General features: G+C 47.4%; 1 protein-coding gene across 1 annotated transcript in view; it reads left to right on the top strand.

Annotated features, from left to right (window-relative positions):
- Positions 1-15,464: 15,464 nt before the first annotated feature.
- The window catches only part of PLA2G4A (phospholipase A2 group IVA), a 55,186-nt gene continuing 47,308 nt past the window's right edge, over positions 15,465-23,342 (top strand). Inside the window, exon 1 of the mRNA XM_054384430.1 lies at positions 15,465-15,497. Coding sequence (XP_054240405.1) covers positions 15,465-15,497 — 33 coding nt within the window. The remainder of the gene's footprint in view (positions 15,498-23,342) is intronic.

The following is a 23,342-nucleotide window of genomic DNA, read 5'->3' as shown; positions in this document are numbered from 1 at the left end:
GCCGCCCAGCCAGCCCAGGGCAGAAAGCCGAACCCAAACCCGGCACTTCCCACACAGGTAGAGCCACCAGCGGGCTGTGCCTCAGGCCTCCTTAAGAGGCGGCGGCCATGTGGCAGCGGCTGGCGCCTCCCCCGCCGCGCGGGAGAAAAGTGCTGTGTGCCTGTGATGGGGAGTGGGACTCTGCCCCAGCCCAGAGGGACGGCTGAGCCCGCGGGACCCCCGGCAAGCGTAAGCGCGATGCCTCCTTCACGGGGTGCGGGGGGAAGGAAGACTTGCAGGGCGCATGGGGGTGCGCGACCGCCGCTGCGCCCTGCCCTGCGGGGCAGGCAGGGCGCGGAGGGCCCGGGCTGAAGAAGTGGAAACGTTGGCAAGGGCGGGCCAGGGCGCGGCCGTGGGGAGAAGGTGCAGGCTGCTCTCCCTCCTCCGCGGTAGGGCAGGCGGCTGATCGAGCCTTCTTCCTGCTGTGGAGAGCACCGAGGAGGGTGGCCGGGGCTGGGGCATCGCGGAGCAGCCCCTCCTGCAGCCGCCGCTTCAGGCACCTGCTGCCTGCCTGCCTGGCCCTAGCCGAGCCCCGTTTCGGGCAGCGCGCCTGTGGCTGCTCGCTACTGCCAGAAACACCTCTGGTACCCCTCTAGGGCGTCCGTCCTCCCCGAGCACAGAGCTGCGTGAAACGGGGCGTTCATGAGGTTAAAGAAAGGCAGTGGGGAGTAAAAGGTGTTCACTGCGTTGCTTGTGTGCCAAGTCAGTGAAGTACGTGCAGCCACAGGTACCAGGGCATGCCCGGGGTGGCCCTGTGGCAAATAGGACTCAAAAAATGCCCTGAAATGCACTACTCATTGTCAGCCCCTCGGTCTTGGGGTGGTAGTTCTGCGCTTGCCTTCTCTTGGTGTCGCTGGAACTGGATTTGCCAGTGGTTACTGCAAACTCTGCCATCTCGTTTGCCTATCCCCACGGAGTATGAGCCATGAAGCAATCGCCTTGAAATTTATAGGGAAGTAAACCAACACATCTGCTATGGAAAAGTTTCACAAAATGTCTGCAACAGCAGCTTTTCTTTTGTGTCTGATCTGAAGAAAAATGCACTTTCAAGAGTTCCTATTTGTGAGATGCAGCAGGCATAGGTTTATAGAATGGTTTGCATCTGTTAGTGTTTATTAGAAGCATGATTTCCCCTACATCCCTTGTTTTCATGGCATCCCCTTTGGGACCAAATGTGCATGTGTATGGTAGAGGTTAATTTGTGGTCCTGGCTGACCTCTGGTTAGTCCTGCTGCACCATTTGGAGAAGCTGCTGCTTCTGTGGTATGATCAGTTCCTGTGCTGGTGGTTGTGCTTTCCCTCCACCCCCAGCAGTTGAGGGGTTTGCACTGGTATGAAGTCTCATGCCTTCCCCTGAGCAGCCACTGGCAGTGGGTTTGAACTGTGAGCTGGAGCTGCTGGGGCTCCAGCACCTCTTGGCTGTGTTACCCTTGCAGAACTTGCCTGTCAGCACCTTGTCTCATGCTGCTGGGGAAAATCTCTTCGGCCACCTGAACTGTGGAGTGTGGAACTTCCAGTTTGAAGGTTCCTTGCAGATGAGGGCATGTAGGTTCCCGAATCAGACAAGATGTAATCCTGATTGAGGAGCAATGGTGTGTGTAGGACTTCTAACTGCAGTGGATACTCTTTGCAGGAATGGTCTTCAGCACCTCAGCAGAATCATAGAATGGTTGGGGGGGGGGAACCTTTAAAGGTCATCTAGTTCAGTCCTGAAAGTAAACTCAGGTGCTTACTGTATGAAACGATCTATAGGATCAGCTGCTTTGTGGCTGCCAGGAGTTGTTCAGTCTACCAAGCATGTCAGATAGAAAATGTGAACCTAAAACTAATGTGTTTATTTTATTTTTCTTCCTGTTGAGGGTAAGGTTTTGAATATACAGTGTAGTTGCTATTGTTGTCTCTCTGAATCATTTATCACCACCTTTCTGCTCTCTTTTGTTCTGCAATGGGATATGTAACAAAAAAAGAACTGAAAATGTTTATGAATCGCATAATTAAATCTCCTCCTCCATGGCCAGTTAATCTGCACTGGAAAAATACCAGTTTGGCTCTTGACACTAAGTGCTGTTTATGACTTGTTTTTCTTAGAAGAATTGGGGAAAAAAACAAGCCACACAACAAAACCCCAAACACAACCAATCCCTCCCCAAATGCTGCATGCTTGATTTTTCCTTTCACTTTGAAGGTATTTCATTGAACATAGTTCCCATAGGGTGCCCTTCTTGAACTGTCATGGTAATTTAAGTAAATTACTCTTGTCAGTTAGCCCAAAATAGCTGGAATGGGAAATGTTTTAGCCAATTTGGTTTTACCTTTGTATGCTGTAGTTCCTAACTTCTGGTCATACACAGGAGAAAAATCCTGAGTGTGGAGTGAGCCCTGAGTACTTCTTTCAGAGGTGTTTCTGCAAAGCCATTGAGCAGGCTCCACCAGCATTTTGGGTAACTTCTTCTCTCTTCCTTGTATTCTTGTCCTGTGTATTCTTGTCAGTACCAAGGGGCTAAATCTCCAATTTAGCCTGGAGAGGGAGTCTGAAGAGAGACATTCTCACTCTCTTCAATGTCCTGAAAGGAGGTTAGAGCCAGGTGGGATTCAGTATCTTCTCCCTTGTAACAAGTGATAGGAGGAGAGGCAATGGCCTCAAGTTGCACCAGGGGAGGTTTAGATTGGATATTAGAAGAAAATTCTTCACTGCAAGCGTTCTCAAACACTGGAACGGGCTGCCCAGGGAGGTGGTTGAATCCCCATCCCTGGAGGTGTTTCAGAGACAGAGATGTGGTGCTGAGGGACATGGTTTAGCACCAGCCTTAAAGATCTTTTTTAACCTAAATGATTCTTTGAGTGCAGTGCAGCAGTGACTTTTCAGATGCTCTTTTCAGAACTCATGTGGATCCCCTTGAGAGGAATTGGATCTGTTATAATCTGTTTTAATTGATGTGCAATATTCTGGTGTGTGGCAACTTTGGTGACTTCCATATGGTGGTTGCCTTGGCAGTAGAACTGAAGCTGCCCTAGAGACTTGGTGCATTCAAGTTAAATTTGTTGAATGGCTGGAGAGTATCATGGATAGACTTGTGTGGTAGCCAGACAAAGTGTCTCCTGCTTAACCTAGAAGTTCAAATGTACAAAACCTGACTATAAAATAGGAGAAAATACTTAATTTCATAGAATCACAGACTGGTTTGGGTTAAAAGGGACCATTAAAGGTCATCTAGCCCAACTTCCCTGCAGTGAGCTGGGACAGCTTCACATAGATGGATTGCTCACAGCCCCAGACAACCTGACATGGAATTGTTCCAGGGATGGGGTGTGGAAACTTTGTAGCACAACAGGTATGGCCCATGGGTAGTGTGTGGAGTTGAGAGATGGGAGATTAAATTCAAATTTGTTTTTCGCTTGCTATGAAATACCTTCAGGGCAGTAGCCTAAGAAGGGGAGTGACACTGAGTGAGCAAAACTGAATCCTTGACTACTTGTTTACTTGATATTGTGAGAGAAGGCTCCAGGGAGACCTTCTTGTGGCCTTTCAGTACCTAAAAGGGACAGTTGGAAAGCTGGGGACAGACTTTTGAGCAGGGCCTGTTGTGACAGTTTAAGGGGTGATGGTTTGAAGCTAAAAGAGGGAGATTCAAACTAGAGAGAAGGAAGACATTTTTTTATACTGAGACCATGGCCCAGGTAGCCCAGAGGGGTGCTAGATGCCCCATCCCTGCAACCACTCCAGGTCAGGTTGGATGGGGTTCTGAGCAACCATGTTCAGTTGCAGATCTCTGATGACTGCAGGAGGGCTGGACTAGGTTAAGTTTGAAGGTCCCTTCCAATGCATCCCAGCCTGTGATTCCCTGATTGATGATAGGGAAGTCAGTGTTTCAGTGGTTGCTATAAGGACAAGTCCATGTCAAAAATAGCTGTGACTTATGTTCTGGAGCTGATTGCAGCAAGATGATCAAATATTCTCCTCCAGCTCTGGTTCAGCTGGTGTTTCAACTCCTGCCTGAAGTCTGGGAGACCAGTCTCCACATATATCATCATATTGAGCTTACAACTGGTCTGGTTTGATTTCATTTACTTTCTAAACAGAAGCTCTGTGCAAGCTGTGGCAGGGTTTCTCTGTGATTTCAAGGGTGGTGGTAGCAAAATTGGCTCTCATCTGCCTGAGAGGTGATGAACTCTCTCTGGTGTGTGTTTGCTCTGCCTCAGTGATATAACTGTCTGAAAAACAAATCCCAGAACCTGCCTTAGTAATGGAAATGATCTCATCACTGCCCTAGGTTAGAATAGCATCATGGAGTAACAGAACTCTCACAAGGACTTTTTTTTTTTTTTTTTTTTTTTTTTTTTTTTTTTTTTTTTGAGGAGAAAAAAAATAAATCAAAGCCCATCCTTGTATTCAGACTTTCCTGAGGGCTTCAGATTGCTGTTTACCTCAGGGAAATGATACTAATTTCCTGGCTGCACCAATTCCAGTAGCCTGTGTGTCAATGTCTGGAGCAGAGTTACTCAGTCCATGGTGCAGGGATAGGAGGGGGGGGGCTCTCTAGGACTTGAAAAAGAGGTTCACAAAGCAGGAGTGAACCTTCAAAGACATTCCTGTTGTACTTTCCCTACAATCTGTTTAAAATCCAAGTAACTCATTAAGGTTTACATTTCATCCTCTGTTGTGTTTTGTTTGTTGTTTGCTTTTAGTTTGTTTTTTTTTTTTTTAATTTATAATAGAAAAAAATAGTGTGGCAATATTGCATGAGAGAAGTGGTGCACTGTCATTGGACATCTGCTCTGCCCTGGTGAGACTGCACTGATCTGGTCTCTTTTATAGAAATCATCTTGTTCTGTACAACACTTTCATGCTGAAGAATCATAGAATGTTAGGGGCTGGAGAGGATCTCCATAGATCCTTGAGTCTACCCCACCTTGCCAAAGCAGGATCACCTAGAGCAGGTCACACAGGAACACATCCAGGTGTATTTTGAAAGTCTCCAGGGGAAGAGACTCTACAACCTCTCTGGGCAGCCTGCCTCAGGGTTCCAGCACCTCTACCATAGAGAAGTTTCTCCTCATGTTGAGGTGGAGCTTCCTGTGTTCCAGTTTATGTCCATTGCCCCTTGTCCTATCACTGGGCACCACTGCAAAGAGCCTGGCACCTTAAGCCTGACACCCATCTCTCAGATATTAATAGACATTTGTAAGATCCCCTCTCAGCCTTCTCCGGACTAAACAGCCCCAGATGTCACAGTCTTTCTTCATATAAGAGATGTTCAAGTCCCTTCATCATCCTTGTAGCTCTCTTTTGGACTCTTTCCAGCACATCCCTGTCTTTCTGGAACTGGAATCCCAATACTGGACACTGTGTTCCAAGTAGTGGTGCAGCCTGGAGCTTAGAGTAAAGAATCCAGGGCTGGTTTTTTTCAGCTAGTAATAGAATTACTTTGGCAGATATTCATAGACTTAACTACTAAAGGAAATGTTCATTTTGACCATGTTAGCATGTGGAAAGCACATTTTATGAAATGCAGGGCTGAAGGAGCCCAGGCCAGCTGCCCTCTCTTGCATGGCAGTCGTTTCCCTTTCAGCACTGAGTGGGCATGTCAGCAGGTGTTTGAATATGCCAAGGGTGAGTGCGAGTTGGCAAGGCGCATAGTGAGCCTTCGGGTGCCTTAAGAACTAGCTAAATGAAAAGCTTAGGCAGTTAGGTAAGAGAGTAGTCACAGATCATACCAGCTTTCAGAACTTTCTCTGCCTGACCAGTCCTCTGTGGCTCAGAGGAGTATGAAAGTCCTCCTTATGTTCCCAATTTTGCAGAGCCCTTTTAAAAAGGGAATGTGTCAATCTGGGGTTTCTTCCTGACTTGGATTACTCTCCATTTACTTCTTGAGTCATTGCCTGTGGCTCCTTAGAGAGTTAAATTGTTTGTATGGCATTCCTAAAGGCCACATTTAAGGTCTGAGTAGCCAGCAGTTGCTGCCTTTTCCTTAGCTCTGTGGTTTTTGTTTGCTTTATAGAACCACTGGTGTAGCTAACCACTCAGCAGTGATCAAAGCAGATTACAGGAAGGTCTGACATATCTTTTTGCTTATGAAAAAGAGGACAATTTCCAGTTGCTGTACTGGTAATGTTGTGCAGCCATTAATAGCGACTTTGATCCTTCCCCTCATCTCAGGACTTGACTGTTGATAACAGGAGCACTTGAGATGAAAATGAAGCAAGCGTCACCTGAACCAAAGCCTTCATCCTAAATCATCAGTGAGATTGCACTAGATCTCTTGGCAGCTTGGTGTTCTTGCTTACTCAAAACTTATCTGAAATGGTGCAGCAGAAGATTCAAACCTTTTGGAAGCTGCCACTTTTACCCTAGGATAAGAGCAGGTGCTTGTGGTTAGAGAACAGGTGGCAGAGATGACCAAGGAACAGAGAGCTTCCGAGGAGTTGAGAGGCACAATAGAGAAAGAGGAACCTCAAGAAAGGGGCACTATGTGCCACTCTTTGTGTGGTCCCTGAGGAGGAAGATGGGTGGAGGAACCACCACAGAGTCTTGAATTTGTCAAGAGAATCAAAACACCCTGAGTAAGTGCTTTGCTAATGGCTTCAAAAAACACAGGATTGGCTTCAACATAAGCTGGGAATCACAGCATGTTAGGGGCTGGAAGGGAGCTCTAAAGATCAAGTCCAAGTCCACTATGAGAGCAGGATCATGTAGGGCAGGACACAGAGGAACACATCCAGGTGTATTTTGAAAGACTCCAGAGGAGGAGACTCTACAACCTCTCTGGGCAGCCTGCTCCAGGGCTCTAGCACCCTCACCATAAAGAATTTTCTCCTAATGTTGAAGTGGAGCTTCCTGTGTTCCAGTTTGTACCCCTTGTTCTTTGGCCTGTCACTGGGCACCACCAAAAAGAGCTTGGCACCTTAATCCTGACACCCATCCCTCAAGTATTTATAGACATAGATAAGATCCGCTCTCAGCCTTCTCCGGACTAAACAGCCTGAATGAAACACAGTGAATGCTTTGCCACTGTCAGTTTGTCTTCAAACACAAGCTGGGATCTCTGAGGCTTTATGAGGTCAGGCAGGCTTTGGGTGGAAGCTGGGTGTTAGATCAAGATGAAGGCCACTGGTGTTGATGCACTTTATATCGTAGGAATGTCCAACTGCAGACTAATCAAGAAAATGGCTAGGGCAGTTGGGCTGTCTGCCAGGGTTGGTATTTACTGATTAGATCATTTGATTAGAAAATTGTATGTTAAAAATGCCAAGAAATGTTCATTGTGTGAGTTGCACTGAATTTCTCACTTCAGGAAAACTGGAATCTTATACTGGTTTGGGTTGGAAGGGACCTTCAAAGGCCTTCTAGTTCAACCCCCTGCAGTCATCAGAGCCCCACAGAACCTGACCTGGAATGGTTCCTGTGATGAGGCATCTAGTACCTCTCTGGGCAACCTGGGCCAGGGTCTTACCACACTCAGTGTCAAACATTTCTTCTCTCTAGTCTGAATCTCCCTCTTTTAGGTTAAACCATCACCCCTTGTCCTGTCTCAACAGGCCCTGTTCAGAAGTCTGTCCCCAGCTTTCTTCTGCTCCTCCCTTTTAAGTCCTGAAAGGCCACCAGAGCTGTAGTAGCACCGTCTGTGTTTGTGTGTAGGATATACACCTCTATTACTTCCTCTCATCTCAGGTTGTGACTATGTTGGTAACGGGAGCACTTGAGGTAGTTGTCTGAAAGTGAAGCAAGTGTCACCTGAATAAAAACCTGCTTCTTAAGTCCAGCTTGGCAATGACCATAAAATGCTTCTCTATAAATTTTCTTTCCCTCATTTCAAAGAGGCTGAGAAATCCCAGTGACAGGAGTGTCTCTGACTGCTTTTACTAGAAAGTCCTGACAAATTTCCTTGAGTCACTCTGAACTACTTTGCCAGGTTCTTAATGCTATGACCATACAGACCAGAGGAAGTGCAGCACAATTGTCCCCGTCGTTGTAGACTAGTCCAGACCCAGGAGCTGAAAGCTGCCCGTTTGAGTCATGTTGGGCAGACGCCGTGAGTGTGAGATGACAAAGCACCTTCTGCGTGCAGCCCTTGCACCATCCCTGTAGTGCCAGCAGACCAGTGCCCATGTGTGCTGGCTGCCCTTCTGCTGTGCCCTGCAATGCCAGGGACTTCAGGGAGGAAGAGCAGTTTGGAGAACCTGCTCTGGATACCAATTGGGTTGGAAAATGATCTAAAAAGGTATTTAAAGAAATGTTTGCCTAACTTCCAGCTAAATTTGGTTTATTGCCATCCTGTTTTACCTGAACAGAAGCCAGTTGTTATTTTCAGCAGCTTCTCTTGGTTTTGGCTGTTATTGTGGTTGTTCTTTTTTGTGTAACCACTGCAGTGCAGAAGAATTGTCATCTGCAATTGAAGGCTGACATCACTGGGCAGCTTTGCATGCTTGCCTCTGCCCCAAAGTCAAATAAATACTTGAATAAATATTTTAATATTCTAGAGAAGGCTCTGGGGAGAGCTACGTTTCAATATCTGAAGGCTGGGGAGGGACTGTTTAGAAGGGCTTGTGATAGGGCAAGGGGCTATGGTTTGAAAGTGGAGCAGGTTGGACATCAGGAGGTGTATCAGTGGGAGCTGGAATTCCCCCCACACTGACAATAACCAGGCTAGCTCAGTCTGGAAGCAAATGAGAGCTGTATTTACAAGCAGATCTACAATCTATGATGAAATGCAATGAATATGCACAAATATACAAAATTCACAACATTTACAAATATATACAATCAACACAAAACCACAATCAAGCTCCCATTGCTTCCCCCCAAAGGGACCTTTCCCATGGGGCCTCTCTCCCAGGGGCCTCCTCCCCCAGACCCCCCTGGCAGAAAGCAGACTTAGCTAAAAGCAAAGAGGCTGTTAACTGAGCTCGCCAAGGTCAGTGTGTTATCTTCAGCCAGAAGAGAAGAAACAGCAGCCAGACAGCGCAGCAAGTTGCCCCAACTGCAGACTGCCCCACTTTGTTTTGAGTAGTGGTTCTTAAACATTTCTATCTATCCAATGGAAGTGTTTAGAACAATCATTATTTTGCTTTTTTACACCCAATAGTGACTTATTTACGTTCTTTAGCTTTCTCTGCTCGAACTTTGCAAAGAAAAATTAAAAAGACAGTTTCAAACCATCACAGGAGGGAAGTTCTTTACAGTGAGAGTGGTGAAAGACTGGAACAAGTTGCCCAGGGATGTGGTTGAGGCCCCATCCCTGGAGACATTCAAGGTCAGTCTTGATGTGGCCCTGGACAGCCTGATTTAGTTGGAGGTGTTTCTGCAGACTGCAGAGGGGGTTGTACAAGACGACTTTTGAGGGTCCCTTACAACCTGCTATATTCCTTGAATGCTTCCTTAAGCTTTTTGTTTTAAACCACTCCTATTTTACAGCAGGGAAGCTGAAGGAAGAATAAAGGTGTAGATAAGTTAAAGATCTGATCAGTACTGATCAATACTGAAGGGTGGGGGGCAAGAGGGATGTGGTCAGGCTCTTTTCAGTGGTGCCCAGTTAAAGGACAAGGAACACAAACTGGAACCTAGGAGGTTCCACCAGAACACAAAGAAAAGCTTTTTTGCTGTGAGGATGCTGGAGCCCTGGAGCAGGATGCTGAGAGAGGTTGTGGGGTCACCTTCTCTGGAGAGATTCTCAACCCACCTGGGCATTGTGATCCTGGGCAAGCTGCTGTGGGTGACCCTGGTTGAGCAGGGGTGCTGGGCTGGATGATCTCCAGAGGTCCCTTCCAGCCCCCACCATGCTGGAATTCTGTGATAGGTGGACTTGCCTAGTGTCCTGTAATTGTTTTTACAGGGAATATACCCTAATGATATTTTTTGTTTTTCATGAAAGTTTCATCAGATTTTTTACATTCTTTGCTTTTTGACCTTCTTGCTGGAAAAGCAAGCTGGCTGGTTCATATGTAAGCCTCAGGGACTCTCACTTACAAAGTGGGGATTACTGACATGCTGCAAGTTTTGAGGTTCTGCCATCTAAAATCTGTGGCTTGGATATCTGTAGACAAAGACAGTTATCTATGCCATTTCAAAATCATATTCTTGGAGTTCCTCAGCTGAGCTCTGTTGTTTTGGTGTCTTGGGTTGGTTTTCTGTTTTTATTTCTGTTTGGTTTGTTTTTTTCCACCCAAGGCTGTTTTTTATTTCTAGTGCAAATTTGAAATTGGATGGAAGACGTTGGAGGAAAAGTTAGGCAAAGGTCTTAATTCAAGGAGCTCTTTAATCCTCCGAAGAAAAATTAGTTCCTTACTTTGAGTTTCCTCAGTTCCACTTTCTAATACTCCTGCAAGTTCATCACACCAGAAGTCCAGGCATGATGACATAGCTTTTGTTGGTAACGTTTTGCTAACTGTTGCACTGAGTGTTTCTTGTTAACTCTCCATTTCGCAAGCAGTGCAACTGGGAGAGAAACCCTCATGCCCCAGGCCAGTGGCTTCTTCCTGCATCCCTGTGTTTGTGGCCAAAAAAAATTCTTTGTCTGGATGGGAATTGTGCTGGGAACTTCCATGACCAATGTGAAGTAGGTGCAGGTATTCAGGCAGAAACGGTTCCAACCTCATGAATATTCAGAGAATCCCAGCATAGTGGGGGCTGGAAGGGACCTCTGGAGACCATGCAGTCCAAACCCCTGGCACTCACAGCAGGTTGCCCAGGATCACAATGTCCAGGTGGGTTTGGAATCTCTCTAGAGGAGGAGACTCCACAACCTTTCTGGGCAGCCTGCTCCAGGGCTTCAGCACCCTCGCAGCAAAGAATTTTTTCTTTATGTTCAAGTGGAACCTTCTGGGTTCCAGTTTGTGGCCATTGCCCCTTGTCCTGTCACTGGACACCAATGAAAAGAGTCTGGCCCCATCCTGTTGACATCTGACATTTGGTTATTGATCAGCATTGATCAGATCCCCTCTCAGGCTGCTCTTCTGCAGTCTCAACCACCTCAGGTCTCTCAGCCTTTTCTCCTCACAGAGATGCTCCAGGCCCCTCAGCATCTTTGTAGCCTCTGATGGACGCTCTCTGGTAGTTCCCTGTCTCTCTCGTACTGGGCCCAGTACTCCAGATGTGGCCTTACTGTGGCAGAGTAGAGATAGGGGAGAACCTTTCTTGACCTGCTGGCCACACCCTTCTGAACGCATGCCAGGAGGCCATTGGCTTTCTGGGCCACAAGAGCATGTTGCTGGCCCGTGGGAAACTTCTTGTCCACCAGCGCTCCCAAGTCCTTCTCTGCAGAGCTGCTTTCCAGCAGATCACTCCTGCCCTGTGCTGGTGCAGGGTGGTATTCCACGCCAGGTGCATTCCTTGCAGAATGTAAGATAGCAATCTATTTTACTGTGTTTTTTTCTTATTGGACTAAATCCATCTTAATACATTTTATTGCAGGAGCATGTCTTATTTCCTCTGACTCACCTAGACTTACCTTCCTCCAAGGTTGCTGCAACCTGGAGTCTTCCAAGAGGTGCTGGGCAGCTGACTATGGAGAACTGGCCTGAAAGTTTTACCGCTTCTATCTTCCTCCCTTTTGTCTCTGAAGTAGTTTCCAAGGTGTGAATTTACCTTGCTGAAGAAATCCTTGGCATTTCCGGTGTTTCTACCCTGCTGCAGTATTTTACAGCTCCCTCCTTCCATCAAAATGAAGTGTTAGTTACTGTGTCATCTCCAGTTTCACTAATTGCTTACATCCTTCAAAAGAGAGTCACCATCTTTTCAGCTTTTACATCCCCTTCAGCAGGAAGTCAGAGGTGGTTTCCCAATCTTAAAATACCCTGTTTAGCTATTTGTGCTGTGTCATTTTTCTTGCCAAACTTCACCCCAGAGCACCCTCCAAGAATCTCGCACAAAGGTCAGTCTTTTTAGGTTTCTGTTCAGGATCTTTCCTTCTAGCCATGCTCCCTTAGCAAGGCATGGAAATAGCAATCATTGCACATCAGCTAGGCATATTCTATGCCACTTGTGATTAATGTGGAGTGATGGGTGGCTCTACACAGAGTAAGAATTAAACTTGTTTCCTGTCTGAGTGTCTTTCTCTGAGCTAGGGCAGAACCCATTCTGTTCAGTGCTGTCAATTCCCAGCTCAGTCTCTGCTCACTGAGGCACTTTCTGAAGTTCAGGGCAGGTCTGCACAGCCAGGGGCTGCTTCTAGCAGGGAGAAGCTGATGGGCAGAGTTCCTGCCAAGGGCTGGGCTGCAGAAAGGCTCTGCCTGAGACTTGCAGAAACCCAGGGCACTGCCACAACTTGTGCCCCGCCTTGGGGAGTAGGAAGGCAGAGGTAGCACCTATGGGGAGGAGCAGACAGGACAGGTGACCCTCAACTGACCAACAAGGGATTGCAGCCAATGGATGGCATCTGCAGGAGAAAGCTGAGGGATCAGCAGGGTCAAGCCTCTTCTTCACTGGCCAGTGTCCCAGGAGGACTCTGTCCCTTCTGCCTTCCATCCTGATCTGTGTTCCTGAATTCAGTATCCATCTGCTGCTGAGTCCATCTGGGACTTCCCAGTGCTTGCCCCCGGCATCAGTGGTACCAGTGGTGCCATTGTGTGCCATCAGGAGTTGGGTTCCATACTGGTTTGTGTCTCTGTCTTTCCCAGCCCATCAGTCTGTCTCCCTTCTTCCCTTTCTCTTCCCTTTGGGAAGCAGAGGGTTTCATGGAGAGCCTCTGACACTCATCTTGTGACTGGCCCAGCTCTGACCCATGACAGTGGGAAGACCAAAAAGAAGCAATAAGATCAGTGATTTTCCAGGATGGCAGGCAAAATCATCGAGAGGTTATTCGTTATCTCTGATAGACAATCAGAGCCTGGATCTGTAACCAAACACACTTCTCTCATCTGATGTGACAGACCTGGCTGTTGACATTCATACCAGGAGCCTGAGTCAATCCTTGACTTGTTCTGTGCCCCTTGCTCTTGTCGGGTTGGATCAAGCAGTTACTGTGATGGTGAGCTGCACTCATTCACTGACTGTTTTAGTTGTCCATGTCTTTGAAGAAGAATTGGGCAGCTTGATGTAAACAATCTCCTCGTATCTGACTGGGGCTTCTTTTTGAACCATCTTGAGGACACATTCTGCTGGTGATAATGGTATCCTCTTGGGCTTTACTCATTTGCAGAGCTTTCCTGCTCTGTGAGACTAACGGTGGAGTAAGCCCCACCATGCTGGGACTGTGTGATGCTTGCTCCCTGAGGTCTTTCTCCCTAGCCGACGCCTCTGCCTGTCTGCTCAGTTCCCAGTGTGTGTGGTGCTGTTCCTGACGTGAGCGCATATTTCTCCGCCTGCATGATCCTTGCCTCACTCAGCATGGAGGGCAGGCGGCGCTTGGGGATTCTTCACAGCTCCGTAGCCAAAGAGACCGTTATTTGCGGAATCACAAACCTGCTTCCTGCAGATGTTGAAATAAATGAGGCAGGGGGTTGCAGGAGAAGAGAAGATGATCTCATGTCTAAGCCAGTCAACCAGTCCAGTGATGATCTGGAGAGCTGGAACTCTGCCTCTAGGCTGCTGGACAAATAACTGGAACCAGGCTTCTTGACCCAGACCTGACCCGTTTTCTTCTTTCTGCAGATGGAGTAGTGTCTTTAACTTAGTTCTGTCTATACAGGGCTATGAAGGTGCTGAGGGGACTGGAGCATCTCTCTGATGAGGAGAAGCTGGGAGGCTTGGGGCTGTTTAGCCTGGAGAAGAGGAGACTGGTTAGTCTTACCAATATCTAAAGGACAGGGGGTCAAGAGGATAAGGCTAGACTCTTCCCTAGTGCCCAGTGACAGGTCAAGGGGCAGTGAGTCCAAACTGGAACCCAGCGGTTTCCATCTGAACAAGAGGAGAAACTTCTTTGCTGTGAGGATGTTGGAGCCCTGGAGCAGGCAGCCCAGAGGTTGAGGAGTCTCCTTCTCTGGAGAGATTCCAAACTGGCCTGGACATCATGCTTCTGGGCAAGCTGCTTTAGCATGAGGTTTTGACTAGAATCATAGTAGCATTGAGGTTGGAAAAGGCCAAGGCCCTTGAGATCAGGTCCAACCATTAACCCTACTCTACCAAGTTCACCACTAAACTATATTGCCAAGTACCAGATCTACACAGCCTTTAAACACCTCCAGGGATGGTGACTCCACCGTCTCCCTGGGTGACCTGTTCCAATGCTTTACCACTCTTTCAGTGAAATTTTTTTTCCTAATATCCCCTGGTGCAGATTGAGGTCATTCCCTCTTTTTCTATCATTAATTACCTGTGAGAAGATGATTTTTAGAGGTCTCTTCAAACCCCCACCATGCTGGGATTTTATCTTCTCAAAATGTGTGGTTATCTCTTGGTAGTTGACTCTGCAGTCAGAGGAGATGGTATATTTTATGTTTTGTGGCTTCCAAATTTCCTCCTCCTTACAGTGCCTGCATAGCCCTCACTCTTCCCTTAATTCCTTTGAAGTTTGCAGCAGTTCCTCAAAACCTCCTACAACAGGGCTTCTTTACCAAAGTTCTCTGTCATACTGAGGAAGCTGAGATTGTCCAGCCTGGAGAAGAGAAGGCTCTGGGCAGATCTTAGAGCAGCCTTCCAGTGCCTGAAGGGGCCTACAAGAAGGCTGCAGAGGGACTGTTTCCAAAGGCCTGCAATGATAGGATGAGGGACAGTGGTTTGAAATTAGAGAAGAGGAGATTTGGATTGGATATTAGGAACAAGTTCTGCACCATGAGAGTGGTGCAACACTGCAGCAGGTTGCCTGGGGAGGTAGTTGAAGTTCCATCCCTGGAGATATTTAAGGTGAGGTTTGACAAAGCTCTGAGCAACCTGATCTAGTAGAGGATGTCTTTGCTGACTTCAGGGGGTTGGATCAGGTGCCCTTTGGAGGTCCCTTCCAATCCAGACCATTCTATGATAACTTTAAGTAGGACCCAAGGTGAAACACAGCTGAACAGAACAAGACAGCTATACTCTATCTACAAACACAACATTCCTTCCCTCCCATCTGCATGGAAGTGCACACTGGAATGTATGTAATGGATAAATAGAATTCATTTTTCTTTTTGCTTTTCTGTAGAGCTGCTAGAAAGACTTGGGTGACTGGAATTCAAGATACTTGCTTTGTCTTTTTACCCTGAGGCAGAGGAAGTGAGCACCAGAGCTTTCTCCAGTTCAGGCAAGTAAATCTCTCTACCTCCATAGCTTACACGGAACTAAGTTCTTGGTAAACAAAGAATTTGTGGGAACCTTCCTGAAGCGGAGGAACTGATTTGCTCTGTTACAAAATAGAGTTTAAAAGGGAGTTGAGAATTTGAATATTTTTTTTTCCTTTATTTACTAGTTAAAGGATCCATCATACTGAATTCAGCTTTGAAAAGTGGGAAGCCTCTTCTGTGTAGAACTGAAACAGGACCTTTGATAGCTGTCTTGAATAAAAACTAAGGCAAAAATGTCTGTTATAGATCCCTATCAACACATTGTGGTAAGTAGCTTTGGATCTTCTGTCCCTGTTGTGTTGTCTCTGGAATGTGTCCTGTTAGAAGTTGCTCTGAATAAGCTCACAGCATTAGGGTTATCATCAAGTCCTTAAAGATGTGGGAAGCATGGTCAGTCTTGTCCAACCCCCCTGTAGTCAGCAGGGACATCTGCAACTACATCAGGCTGCCCAGGACATTGAATTTGACCTTGAGTGTCTCCAGGGATGGGACCTCAACCACATCCCTGAGATACCTGTTCAGTGCCTCGGCACCCTCACTGTAAAAAGAATTTCTTCCAAATCTCCAGTCTAAATCTGCTCTCCTCAAGCTTCAATTCATTCCCTCTTGTCCTGTCACTATAAGCCCTTATATAAAGTCCCTTTCCAGCTCTCCTGTAGCCCCCTTCAGGTACTGGAAGGTGCTCCAAGGTCTCCCTGGAGCCTTCTCTTCTCCAGGCTGAACTGCCCCTTGCAGCCTGTCCCCAGAGGGGAGGTGCTCCAGCCCTTGGCTTGAATAAACACTGAAGCTGCAATTCCTGCTGAGAAATCTGGACACAAACTGGGTGTGTTCACATCAGGCACTTTTCCTAACAGTCCCAGGTCTCCTGGCAGGAGAAGTGCTATGTACTCACAGACAAGTTAGGTTCCACTTGTCACAGTGTTGAACTTGAACTTTCTTATTGCTAAAAGATACAGCCTGAGCTTCCTTGACATGAGCTCTTATCAATTATGTGGCTTCTGCCCCATGCAGTCACATCCTCTACATGAGTTTGCAGACAGCAGGAGCCAAACTTGTGTTTTACTCACCCTATGGTGCTGTGAAAGCCGTTGCAAAGACAAACTTCAGGTTGATGTCTGTATTTAACTGACTTAAAACAGGAGACTAGCTTCCTCCTCTCTGCATCAGTGCCCTCTCCTGGCTGGAATGTCTCCCTTTCTGGGAGAGCTCTTGAGGCACTCAGTTATATTTCAGTGAATCATTCACAGAAAAGATACTAAGATATCACAGAATAATAGAATGCTATGGGTTGGAAGAGACCTTAAAGATCATCTAGTTCCAACACCCCTGCCATGGACAGGGACACCTTCCACTAGGTTGCTCAAGGCCTTATCCAACCTGGCCTTGAGCACCTCCAGGGAGCGGGCATCCACTGCCTCCTGGGGGCACTGTTCCAGTTTCTCAGCACCCCCACTGGAAAGAATTAGCCCTCTTCAGGTGCTGGAAGGCTGCTCTAAGGTCTCCCTGGAGCCTTCTCTTCTCCAGGCTGAACAGCCCCAACTCTCTCAGCCTGTCCCATATGAGAGGTTCTCCAGGCCTCTGATCATCTTCATGGCCTCCCTCTGGACCTACTTCAGTAGCTCCATATCCTTCTTATGCTGGGAGTCCCAGAACTGAATGAAGTACTGCAGGTGGGGTCTAAGCAGAGCAGAGGGACAGAATCCCCTCCTTGTCCTGCTGCTCTCATTGCTTTGGATGCAGCCCAGCACACAGCTGCCTTCTGGGCTGCCAGCAACCACTGCTGGGTTACGGTGAGTTTTCCTCAACTGATAGCCCCAAGTCCTTGTGACCTGGATGATATTGAATAGAATGGAGCCCTAGAATATAGTAAGAGCCCTCTGGCAGCACAGAACCTCTGCTGTTGAGGGTGTTGATAATGGAAGAAGGAACTTTGTTAATGCAACAGCTGATCCTATAATTGCTTGAAAAGTGAATGGTTGTTCTTACCTCAAGAATTTCGTGGACTTCATGAGTATCTCTTGCTTAGAAAACAGGCAAATGGCAGTCAGAGTTGGGAGAGGAATAAAGGAGGCAGGAGGGAGTTTGAAGGGATTGTAGAATCACAGAATGTCAGGGGTTGGAAGGGACCTCTAGTGATCATGGAGTCCAAACCCTCCTGCCAGAGCAAGAACAGCTGGGGCAGCTCACACAGGAATGTATCCAGGAGAGTTTTGAAAGTCTCCAGAGAAGGAGACTCTGTAACCTCTTTGGGTGGTTTGCCCACAGTAAAGAAGTTTTTCCTCACATTGAGGTGGAACTTCCCATGCTCTAGTTTTTATTCATTGTCCCTTGTCATATCATAGGACATCACTGAAAAGAGCCTGGCACCTTCATCTTGACACTCACCCCTCAGATATTTACAGACATTGATAAGATCCCCTCTCAGCCTTCTCTTCTCCAGACTAAACAGCCCCAGGTCTCCCACACTTTCTTCATAGCAGAGATGTTTGAGTCCCTTCATCATCCTCGTAGCTGGGGAGCTGTGGTATGAGAATAGGAGATGTTAAACCATGGCTGTCCTTGATACTGGGAAAACATTCTGAATGGAAGCAACAGAGAGTACATACTGAGCAGTGGAGTTCTGGTAACTCAGAAGAGCCAGGTTTAGAGAGGGCACATGGAAAACTCTAAATCTATGGAGAAGGATGAAATGGCCATCCAAGGAGTGGATGAGGGAACTGGGGTCGTTCATCCTGGAGAAAAGGAGTCTGAGGGGAGACCTGGCGCTCTACAACTCCCTGAAAGGAGGTCTGAGCCAGGTTGGAGTTGGTCTCTTCTGACAAAAATAACAAGCGATAGGGCCAGAGGAAATGGCTTTAAGTTGCGCCAGTGGAGGTTGAGGTTGGATGTTAGGAGAAACTTCTTCACTGAAAGGGTTCTCAAACACTGGAACAGGCTCCCCAGGGAGGTAGCTGCATCCCCATCCCTGGAGAGGTTTCAAAGATGCAGAGGTGTGCTGCTGAGGGACATGGTTTAGCACCAACCTTCATAGAGTTAGAGAATGGTTGGACTGGATTCTCTCAAAGGCCTTTCCAACTGACCTGATGCTGTGAAATGGGACACACATGTAAAGCTCAGTCACTGACTGACAAGATTTATGGGTTTGAGTTACTTGTGAGCTTCTGAATGGTTTATTCTCACTGGCTAAGATTTTTAAAGGTATGCAGATGTTGCTTCACTCACTGTTGCAACACTGAAGTGATTTATATACCATGGTCTACTTTTCAGAAGTAATGGAGGAGTTGGCAATGTACAGATTTTTATCAAGGTTTCAGGTGAACATAAGTCACCTCAGAACATGCAGCTTAGTCACCTGAACTAGCAAGGGCTGCATTTATAAAGGTATTTAGAGGCAAGACACTTCTTGGGGCTGTTCAGCCTGAGGAAGAGAAGGATCTAGGGAGACTTCATAGCAGCCTTCCAGTACTTGAAGAGGGCCTACAAGAACTGGGGGAACTAGATGATCTTAAAGTCCCTTCCAGCCCAAACCATTCTATGATTCTGTGAAGCAATGCTTCTGGAAGTTGTCCCAGCTGAAACTATGGACATCAAGATCTTTTAATGCCCTTAGAAACTGGATCCTAAGTGGAAAATTGCCTTCATTTCTGTTTGCACTTAAGCTGTTTTGGTGGTAAGAAAATATCTGGACTTGAGAGCTTCCTGTATCTCTGTGGATTTATTTTTTTTTCACTGAGAGGCAGATAGTTTATTTTAGTAGCTGAAAATGTCTTCCAAGTGTGTGACTATGGCCAAATATTAATAACTCTGTAATGATAACCCTCAGGGTGTTATTCTGGGTGAGGCATGGGGAGAGGAGATAATGTTTTTCTGTCTTGCCAGACCTCTCTGTACTTGCATACATCTCAGAGGGTACCAGATCTTAAACCAGACTTGACTTGCTTGACAGAACAACAGCAGGACCAGTGGGGTTTGAAGTCAAGAAAAAGCATCTCTTCTGATAGTCTTAGCAAACCAGTAATAGAAACTAGTGGAGTTACTCTACTGCTATCAGAATGCACTGGGAAGCGATGGTTTGGGCTGGTTTTATGAATCCTAGAATGGTTTGGGTTGGAAGGGAGCTTAACAGCTCATTTAGTCCATCTTCCCACTGCAGTCAGCAGGGACATCTTCAACTACAGCAGGTGGCTCAGAGCCATAAACAGCCTGACCTGGAATGGATCTAGGGATGGAGCATCTACCACCATCCTGGGCAGCTCTCACCACACTCAGTGTAAAAGGTGTCTTCCTTCTCTCCAGTCTGAATCTCGCTCTTAATCATTAAACTGTCACAACAGGCCCTGCTCAAAAGTCTGTCCCCAGCCTTCTGATTGGCCCCTTTAAGCACTGAAAGGCCACCAGAAGGTCTGCCTGGCTCTTAGCCCTCACATGATTGCTGTGGCCTCTTCTGGCCCCACTCCAGCAGGTTCCTGTCTCAGCTGTGATGAGGACTCCCATATTTTTGGTGATAGGTATTTGACTTAGGCGTGCAAGTTCCAGGAGTAGGCCTAGGAGATGCTTTACTTTGCAGAAGGGCTTTCTGTCAGGGAGCATCTTGTGGAATCCATGGTTTCCAGCCAGGAGTCTGAGGCATAGAACTGCAGGCGAGTTCCAGCTGCGAGCTAAAGCCATCACACCCATGTCTTGGACTTGTAACTTAATTACAACTCCAGCATCCGCCTGCTTGATGAATGTTCAGTGATCTCCCACTTGTGGCCTCTAGTGAGGAGAGGCTCTTTCTTAACAGCTGAGAAGGAGGAGGAGGGTGATGTTTGTACCTGGGGCTGTTTCTCTTAATTATAAGGTTCTCTGACAAAGGAGTTACATCCGTCTGGGTGAACAAACTTTAAGGCCAGCAGCACGTTGTGAAACCCACACTTGGATGATCTGATATGCGTGTGAAGGTGGCACCCACTGAGGATACAGCTTCCAGCACTTTCAAGAAGCAAACAGAAAACAAGGGGCAGTGAGAGCTGCTGTTTTCTGGAGATTCATAGAATGGTTTGAGTCAGAAAGGACCTTAAAGATCCTCTAGTTCCAGCCCCCTGCCATGGGCTGGGACACCTTCCACTAGACCATGTTGTTCAAGGCTTCATCCAACTTGGCCTTGAACACCTCCAGGGAGAAGGCATCCACGAGCTTCCTGGGCAACCTGTTCCAGTGTCTCATCACCCTCACTGTAAAGAATTTCTTCCTAATCTCCAGTCTAAATCTGCCCTCTTTCAGCTTCAATCCATTGCCCCTTGTCCTATCACTACAAACCCTTGTCAGAAGGCCCCCATCAGCTTTCTTGTGGGCCCTCTTCAGGTACTGCAAGGTTGCTCTAGGGTCTCTGTGGAGCCCTCTGTTCTCCAGGATGAACAACCCCAACTCTCTCAGCCTGTCCACACAGGGGAGGTGCTCCAGCCCTCTGATCATCTTTATGGCTTCCCCTGGACCTGCTCCAGCAGTTTGATTTGGAGCTTGTAACAATTCCTGAAGCAAGGGAATGGCAGAGCTGGAGTGACTTGCTCTAGCTGTGTTCACAGCAGTACCAGCTGTTCCCTCTTTACCATGGTGTGATGGGAAACCTTGGGCTTTATTTGCCATGTAGCAGAGGCAGAAGCTTGTCAGGGAGAAATCCCAACCTCCTTTCCATCCACTTTTGGAAGCTGTGATGCAAAAGGTGATCGGTGTCATGAAATCATTGCTGTGTCTTCATGTCAGCAAGAGACAGGCTGTGAAGCTGAAGTTGCTTCTCAACAAATGTGAACTCCCAAGGTCTGTTCCCCCTAGTATCAGATGATAGAATGAGAGGAAATGGCCTGACTTTGTGCCAGGGGAGGTTCAGGTTGGAGATTAGGAAAACTTTCTTTGCTGCAAGAGTGGCAGGCATTGGAACAGGCAACCCAGGGAGGTGGTGGAGTCATCATCCCTGGAGGTGTTGAAGAAACATGTGGACATGGCACTTGGGGATGTGGTTTAATTGCCATGGTGGTATTAGATTGATGGTTGGGCTCATTGATCTCAGAGGTAATTTCCAACCTCAGGAGAGCTGAGGAGGTACTTTTCACAAAGGTATGGAGTGACAGGACCAGGGGCAATGGCTTCAAACTGGAAGAAGCTCGATTTAAATGAGACATTAGGAAGAAATTCTTCTCTCCAAGGGTGCTGAGGCACTGGAACAGGTTGCCCAGAAAAGCTGTGGAAGCTCCAAGCCTGGAAATGTTCAAGGCCAGGTTGGATGAGACCTTAAGCAACCTGGTCTAGTAGGAGGTGTCCCCGCCCATGGCAGGGGGGTTGGAACTAGATGATCTTTAAGGTCCCTTCTAACTCAAACTGTTCTGTGATTCTGTGAAGGAGCAAGAAGGCAACAGGAACAGCCTGAATAAGGGGGTCCCAATAGCTCAAGGCTATTGTCCATCATTTTAGATAAACTTCAATGAATCTCCTGACTCTGGTGCTTTCCCCTTTTCCTCCTGACTGGAATGTGTTGTAAGATTGTTCACCTTTGGTTAGTTGTTTTGCTGCCCACAACTGAGACACAGTGTTTCTGTTCATGTCTTACACAAGGTTAATGGGTGCTTAGGAAATGAGAGGAAATAGCACAGTTTCCATATTGCCTGGACTCCATCCTGGGCAACCTGCGCTGTGGGAGACCCTGCTTTAGCAGGAGGAGCTGGATAAGGTGACCTCCAGAGGTCCCTTCCAACCCCCACCACGCTGGAATTCTGGTTTAGAAATGGAAGCCTGAGGTAGGGGTGTCTCACTGTGCTTGAGAAGTGACTACTTGAGGGCAACTCCTGATGCAGCTGTCAGAGCAGCACCATGGACCTGATGCTCTTTGCAGAAGCAGAGCTTCTCCCAGTGTACCCAAGTTCCTGTTGCAGGAGAGCAAGCTGGTGCTCTCCAGGTTTTACCAGCATGTGAGTCAATGTCTAGGCACTGTGGGCAGCCTTGAGAGGCTTAACAGTGGCAGTAAGATGGCAGTGTAGATGTGAGTGCTGAGAGGCACTTGTGTGGGGCCTGAGCCTGGCTCTATGCACAAAGCTCAAAGCACACCCCCAGGGCTCTAACCTGTGTCTGCCTTGCAGTGTGCAGTGCTGTCTCACTTTGGTGTGCAGCACCTTGGTCAGGCTTCGGGCTCTGGAGGTAAAGCACCAATAGATCTGAGTTACAGACCTCTTTTCATGAAGGATTTTGCATTTGTTTCTTAATTTCACCTGGGTTTCTACTCCCCTACTCTGTTCAGGATATACCTGCTTGTAGCAAGGCAGCTCCTGCGTCATGTTTGGGCTTTGGACAAAACAGGAAGCTCCAAAGGCTGCATGCAAGTTGCTTGTGGCTGTTTGAACAGTTTGTTTTTCATCTTCTTTCCTTTGTCTTAGGGACACTTGCACACTGAACACTGATCCCTACTAAAAAGGGTGTACTGCAGGCATTGCTAACTCTACCCCTTGCTTGTGCAGGATGCCTCTAGCTCTTCCACAACCTATACCTTGAAGTCATAGAATGGCTTAGGTTGTAAGGGACCTTTAGAGATCATTTACTCCAAATCCACTTCCATGGGCAGGGATCTCTCTCAACTATACTTGGTTGCTCAAGGCCTCATCCAGCCTGGCCTTGAACACCTGCAGGGATGTGGCATCCACAACCTCCCTGGGCAACCTGTTCCAGGGTCTCACCACCCTCATACTGAAGAACTTCTTCCTAAGATCCAGTCATAACCTACTTTCCCTCAGTTTCAAGCCATTCTCCCTTGTCTTTTGCTAGATATCCTTATGAAAAGTCCCTTTCCAGCCTTTCTGCAGACTCCCTTCAGGTATTTGAAGGCAGCTGTAAAGTGCCCCCAGTCTTCTCCAAGCTGAACAACCCCAGCTCCCTCAGTGTATCCTCATAGCAGAGGTGCTCCAGCCCTTGCATGATCATCCTTGGGGCCCTCCTCTGGACTCTCTCCAACAGCTCTGTGTCCTTCTTATGCTGGGAACATCAGAACTGGGCATAGTATTTGAGGTGGGGTCTCGTAAGAGTAAAGGGGCAGAATCCTCTCTTTTGCCCTGCTGGCCACACTCAGTGATACAGCCCAGCACATGGTT

This window comes from Indicator indicator, chromosome 10 (assembly GCF_027791375.1).
Source record: "Indicator indicator isolate 239-I01 chromosome 10, UM_Iind_1.1, whole genome shotgun sequence".
Lineage (NCBI taxonomy): Eukaryota > Metazoa > Chordata > Aves > Piciformes > Indicatoridae > Indicator > Indicator indicator.
The sequence above is the reverse complement of the archived record's forward strand: the minus strand, read 5'-3'. Positions and strand labels throughout refer to the sequence as shown.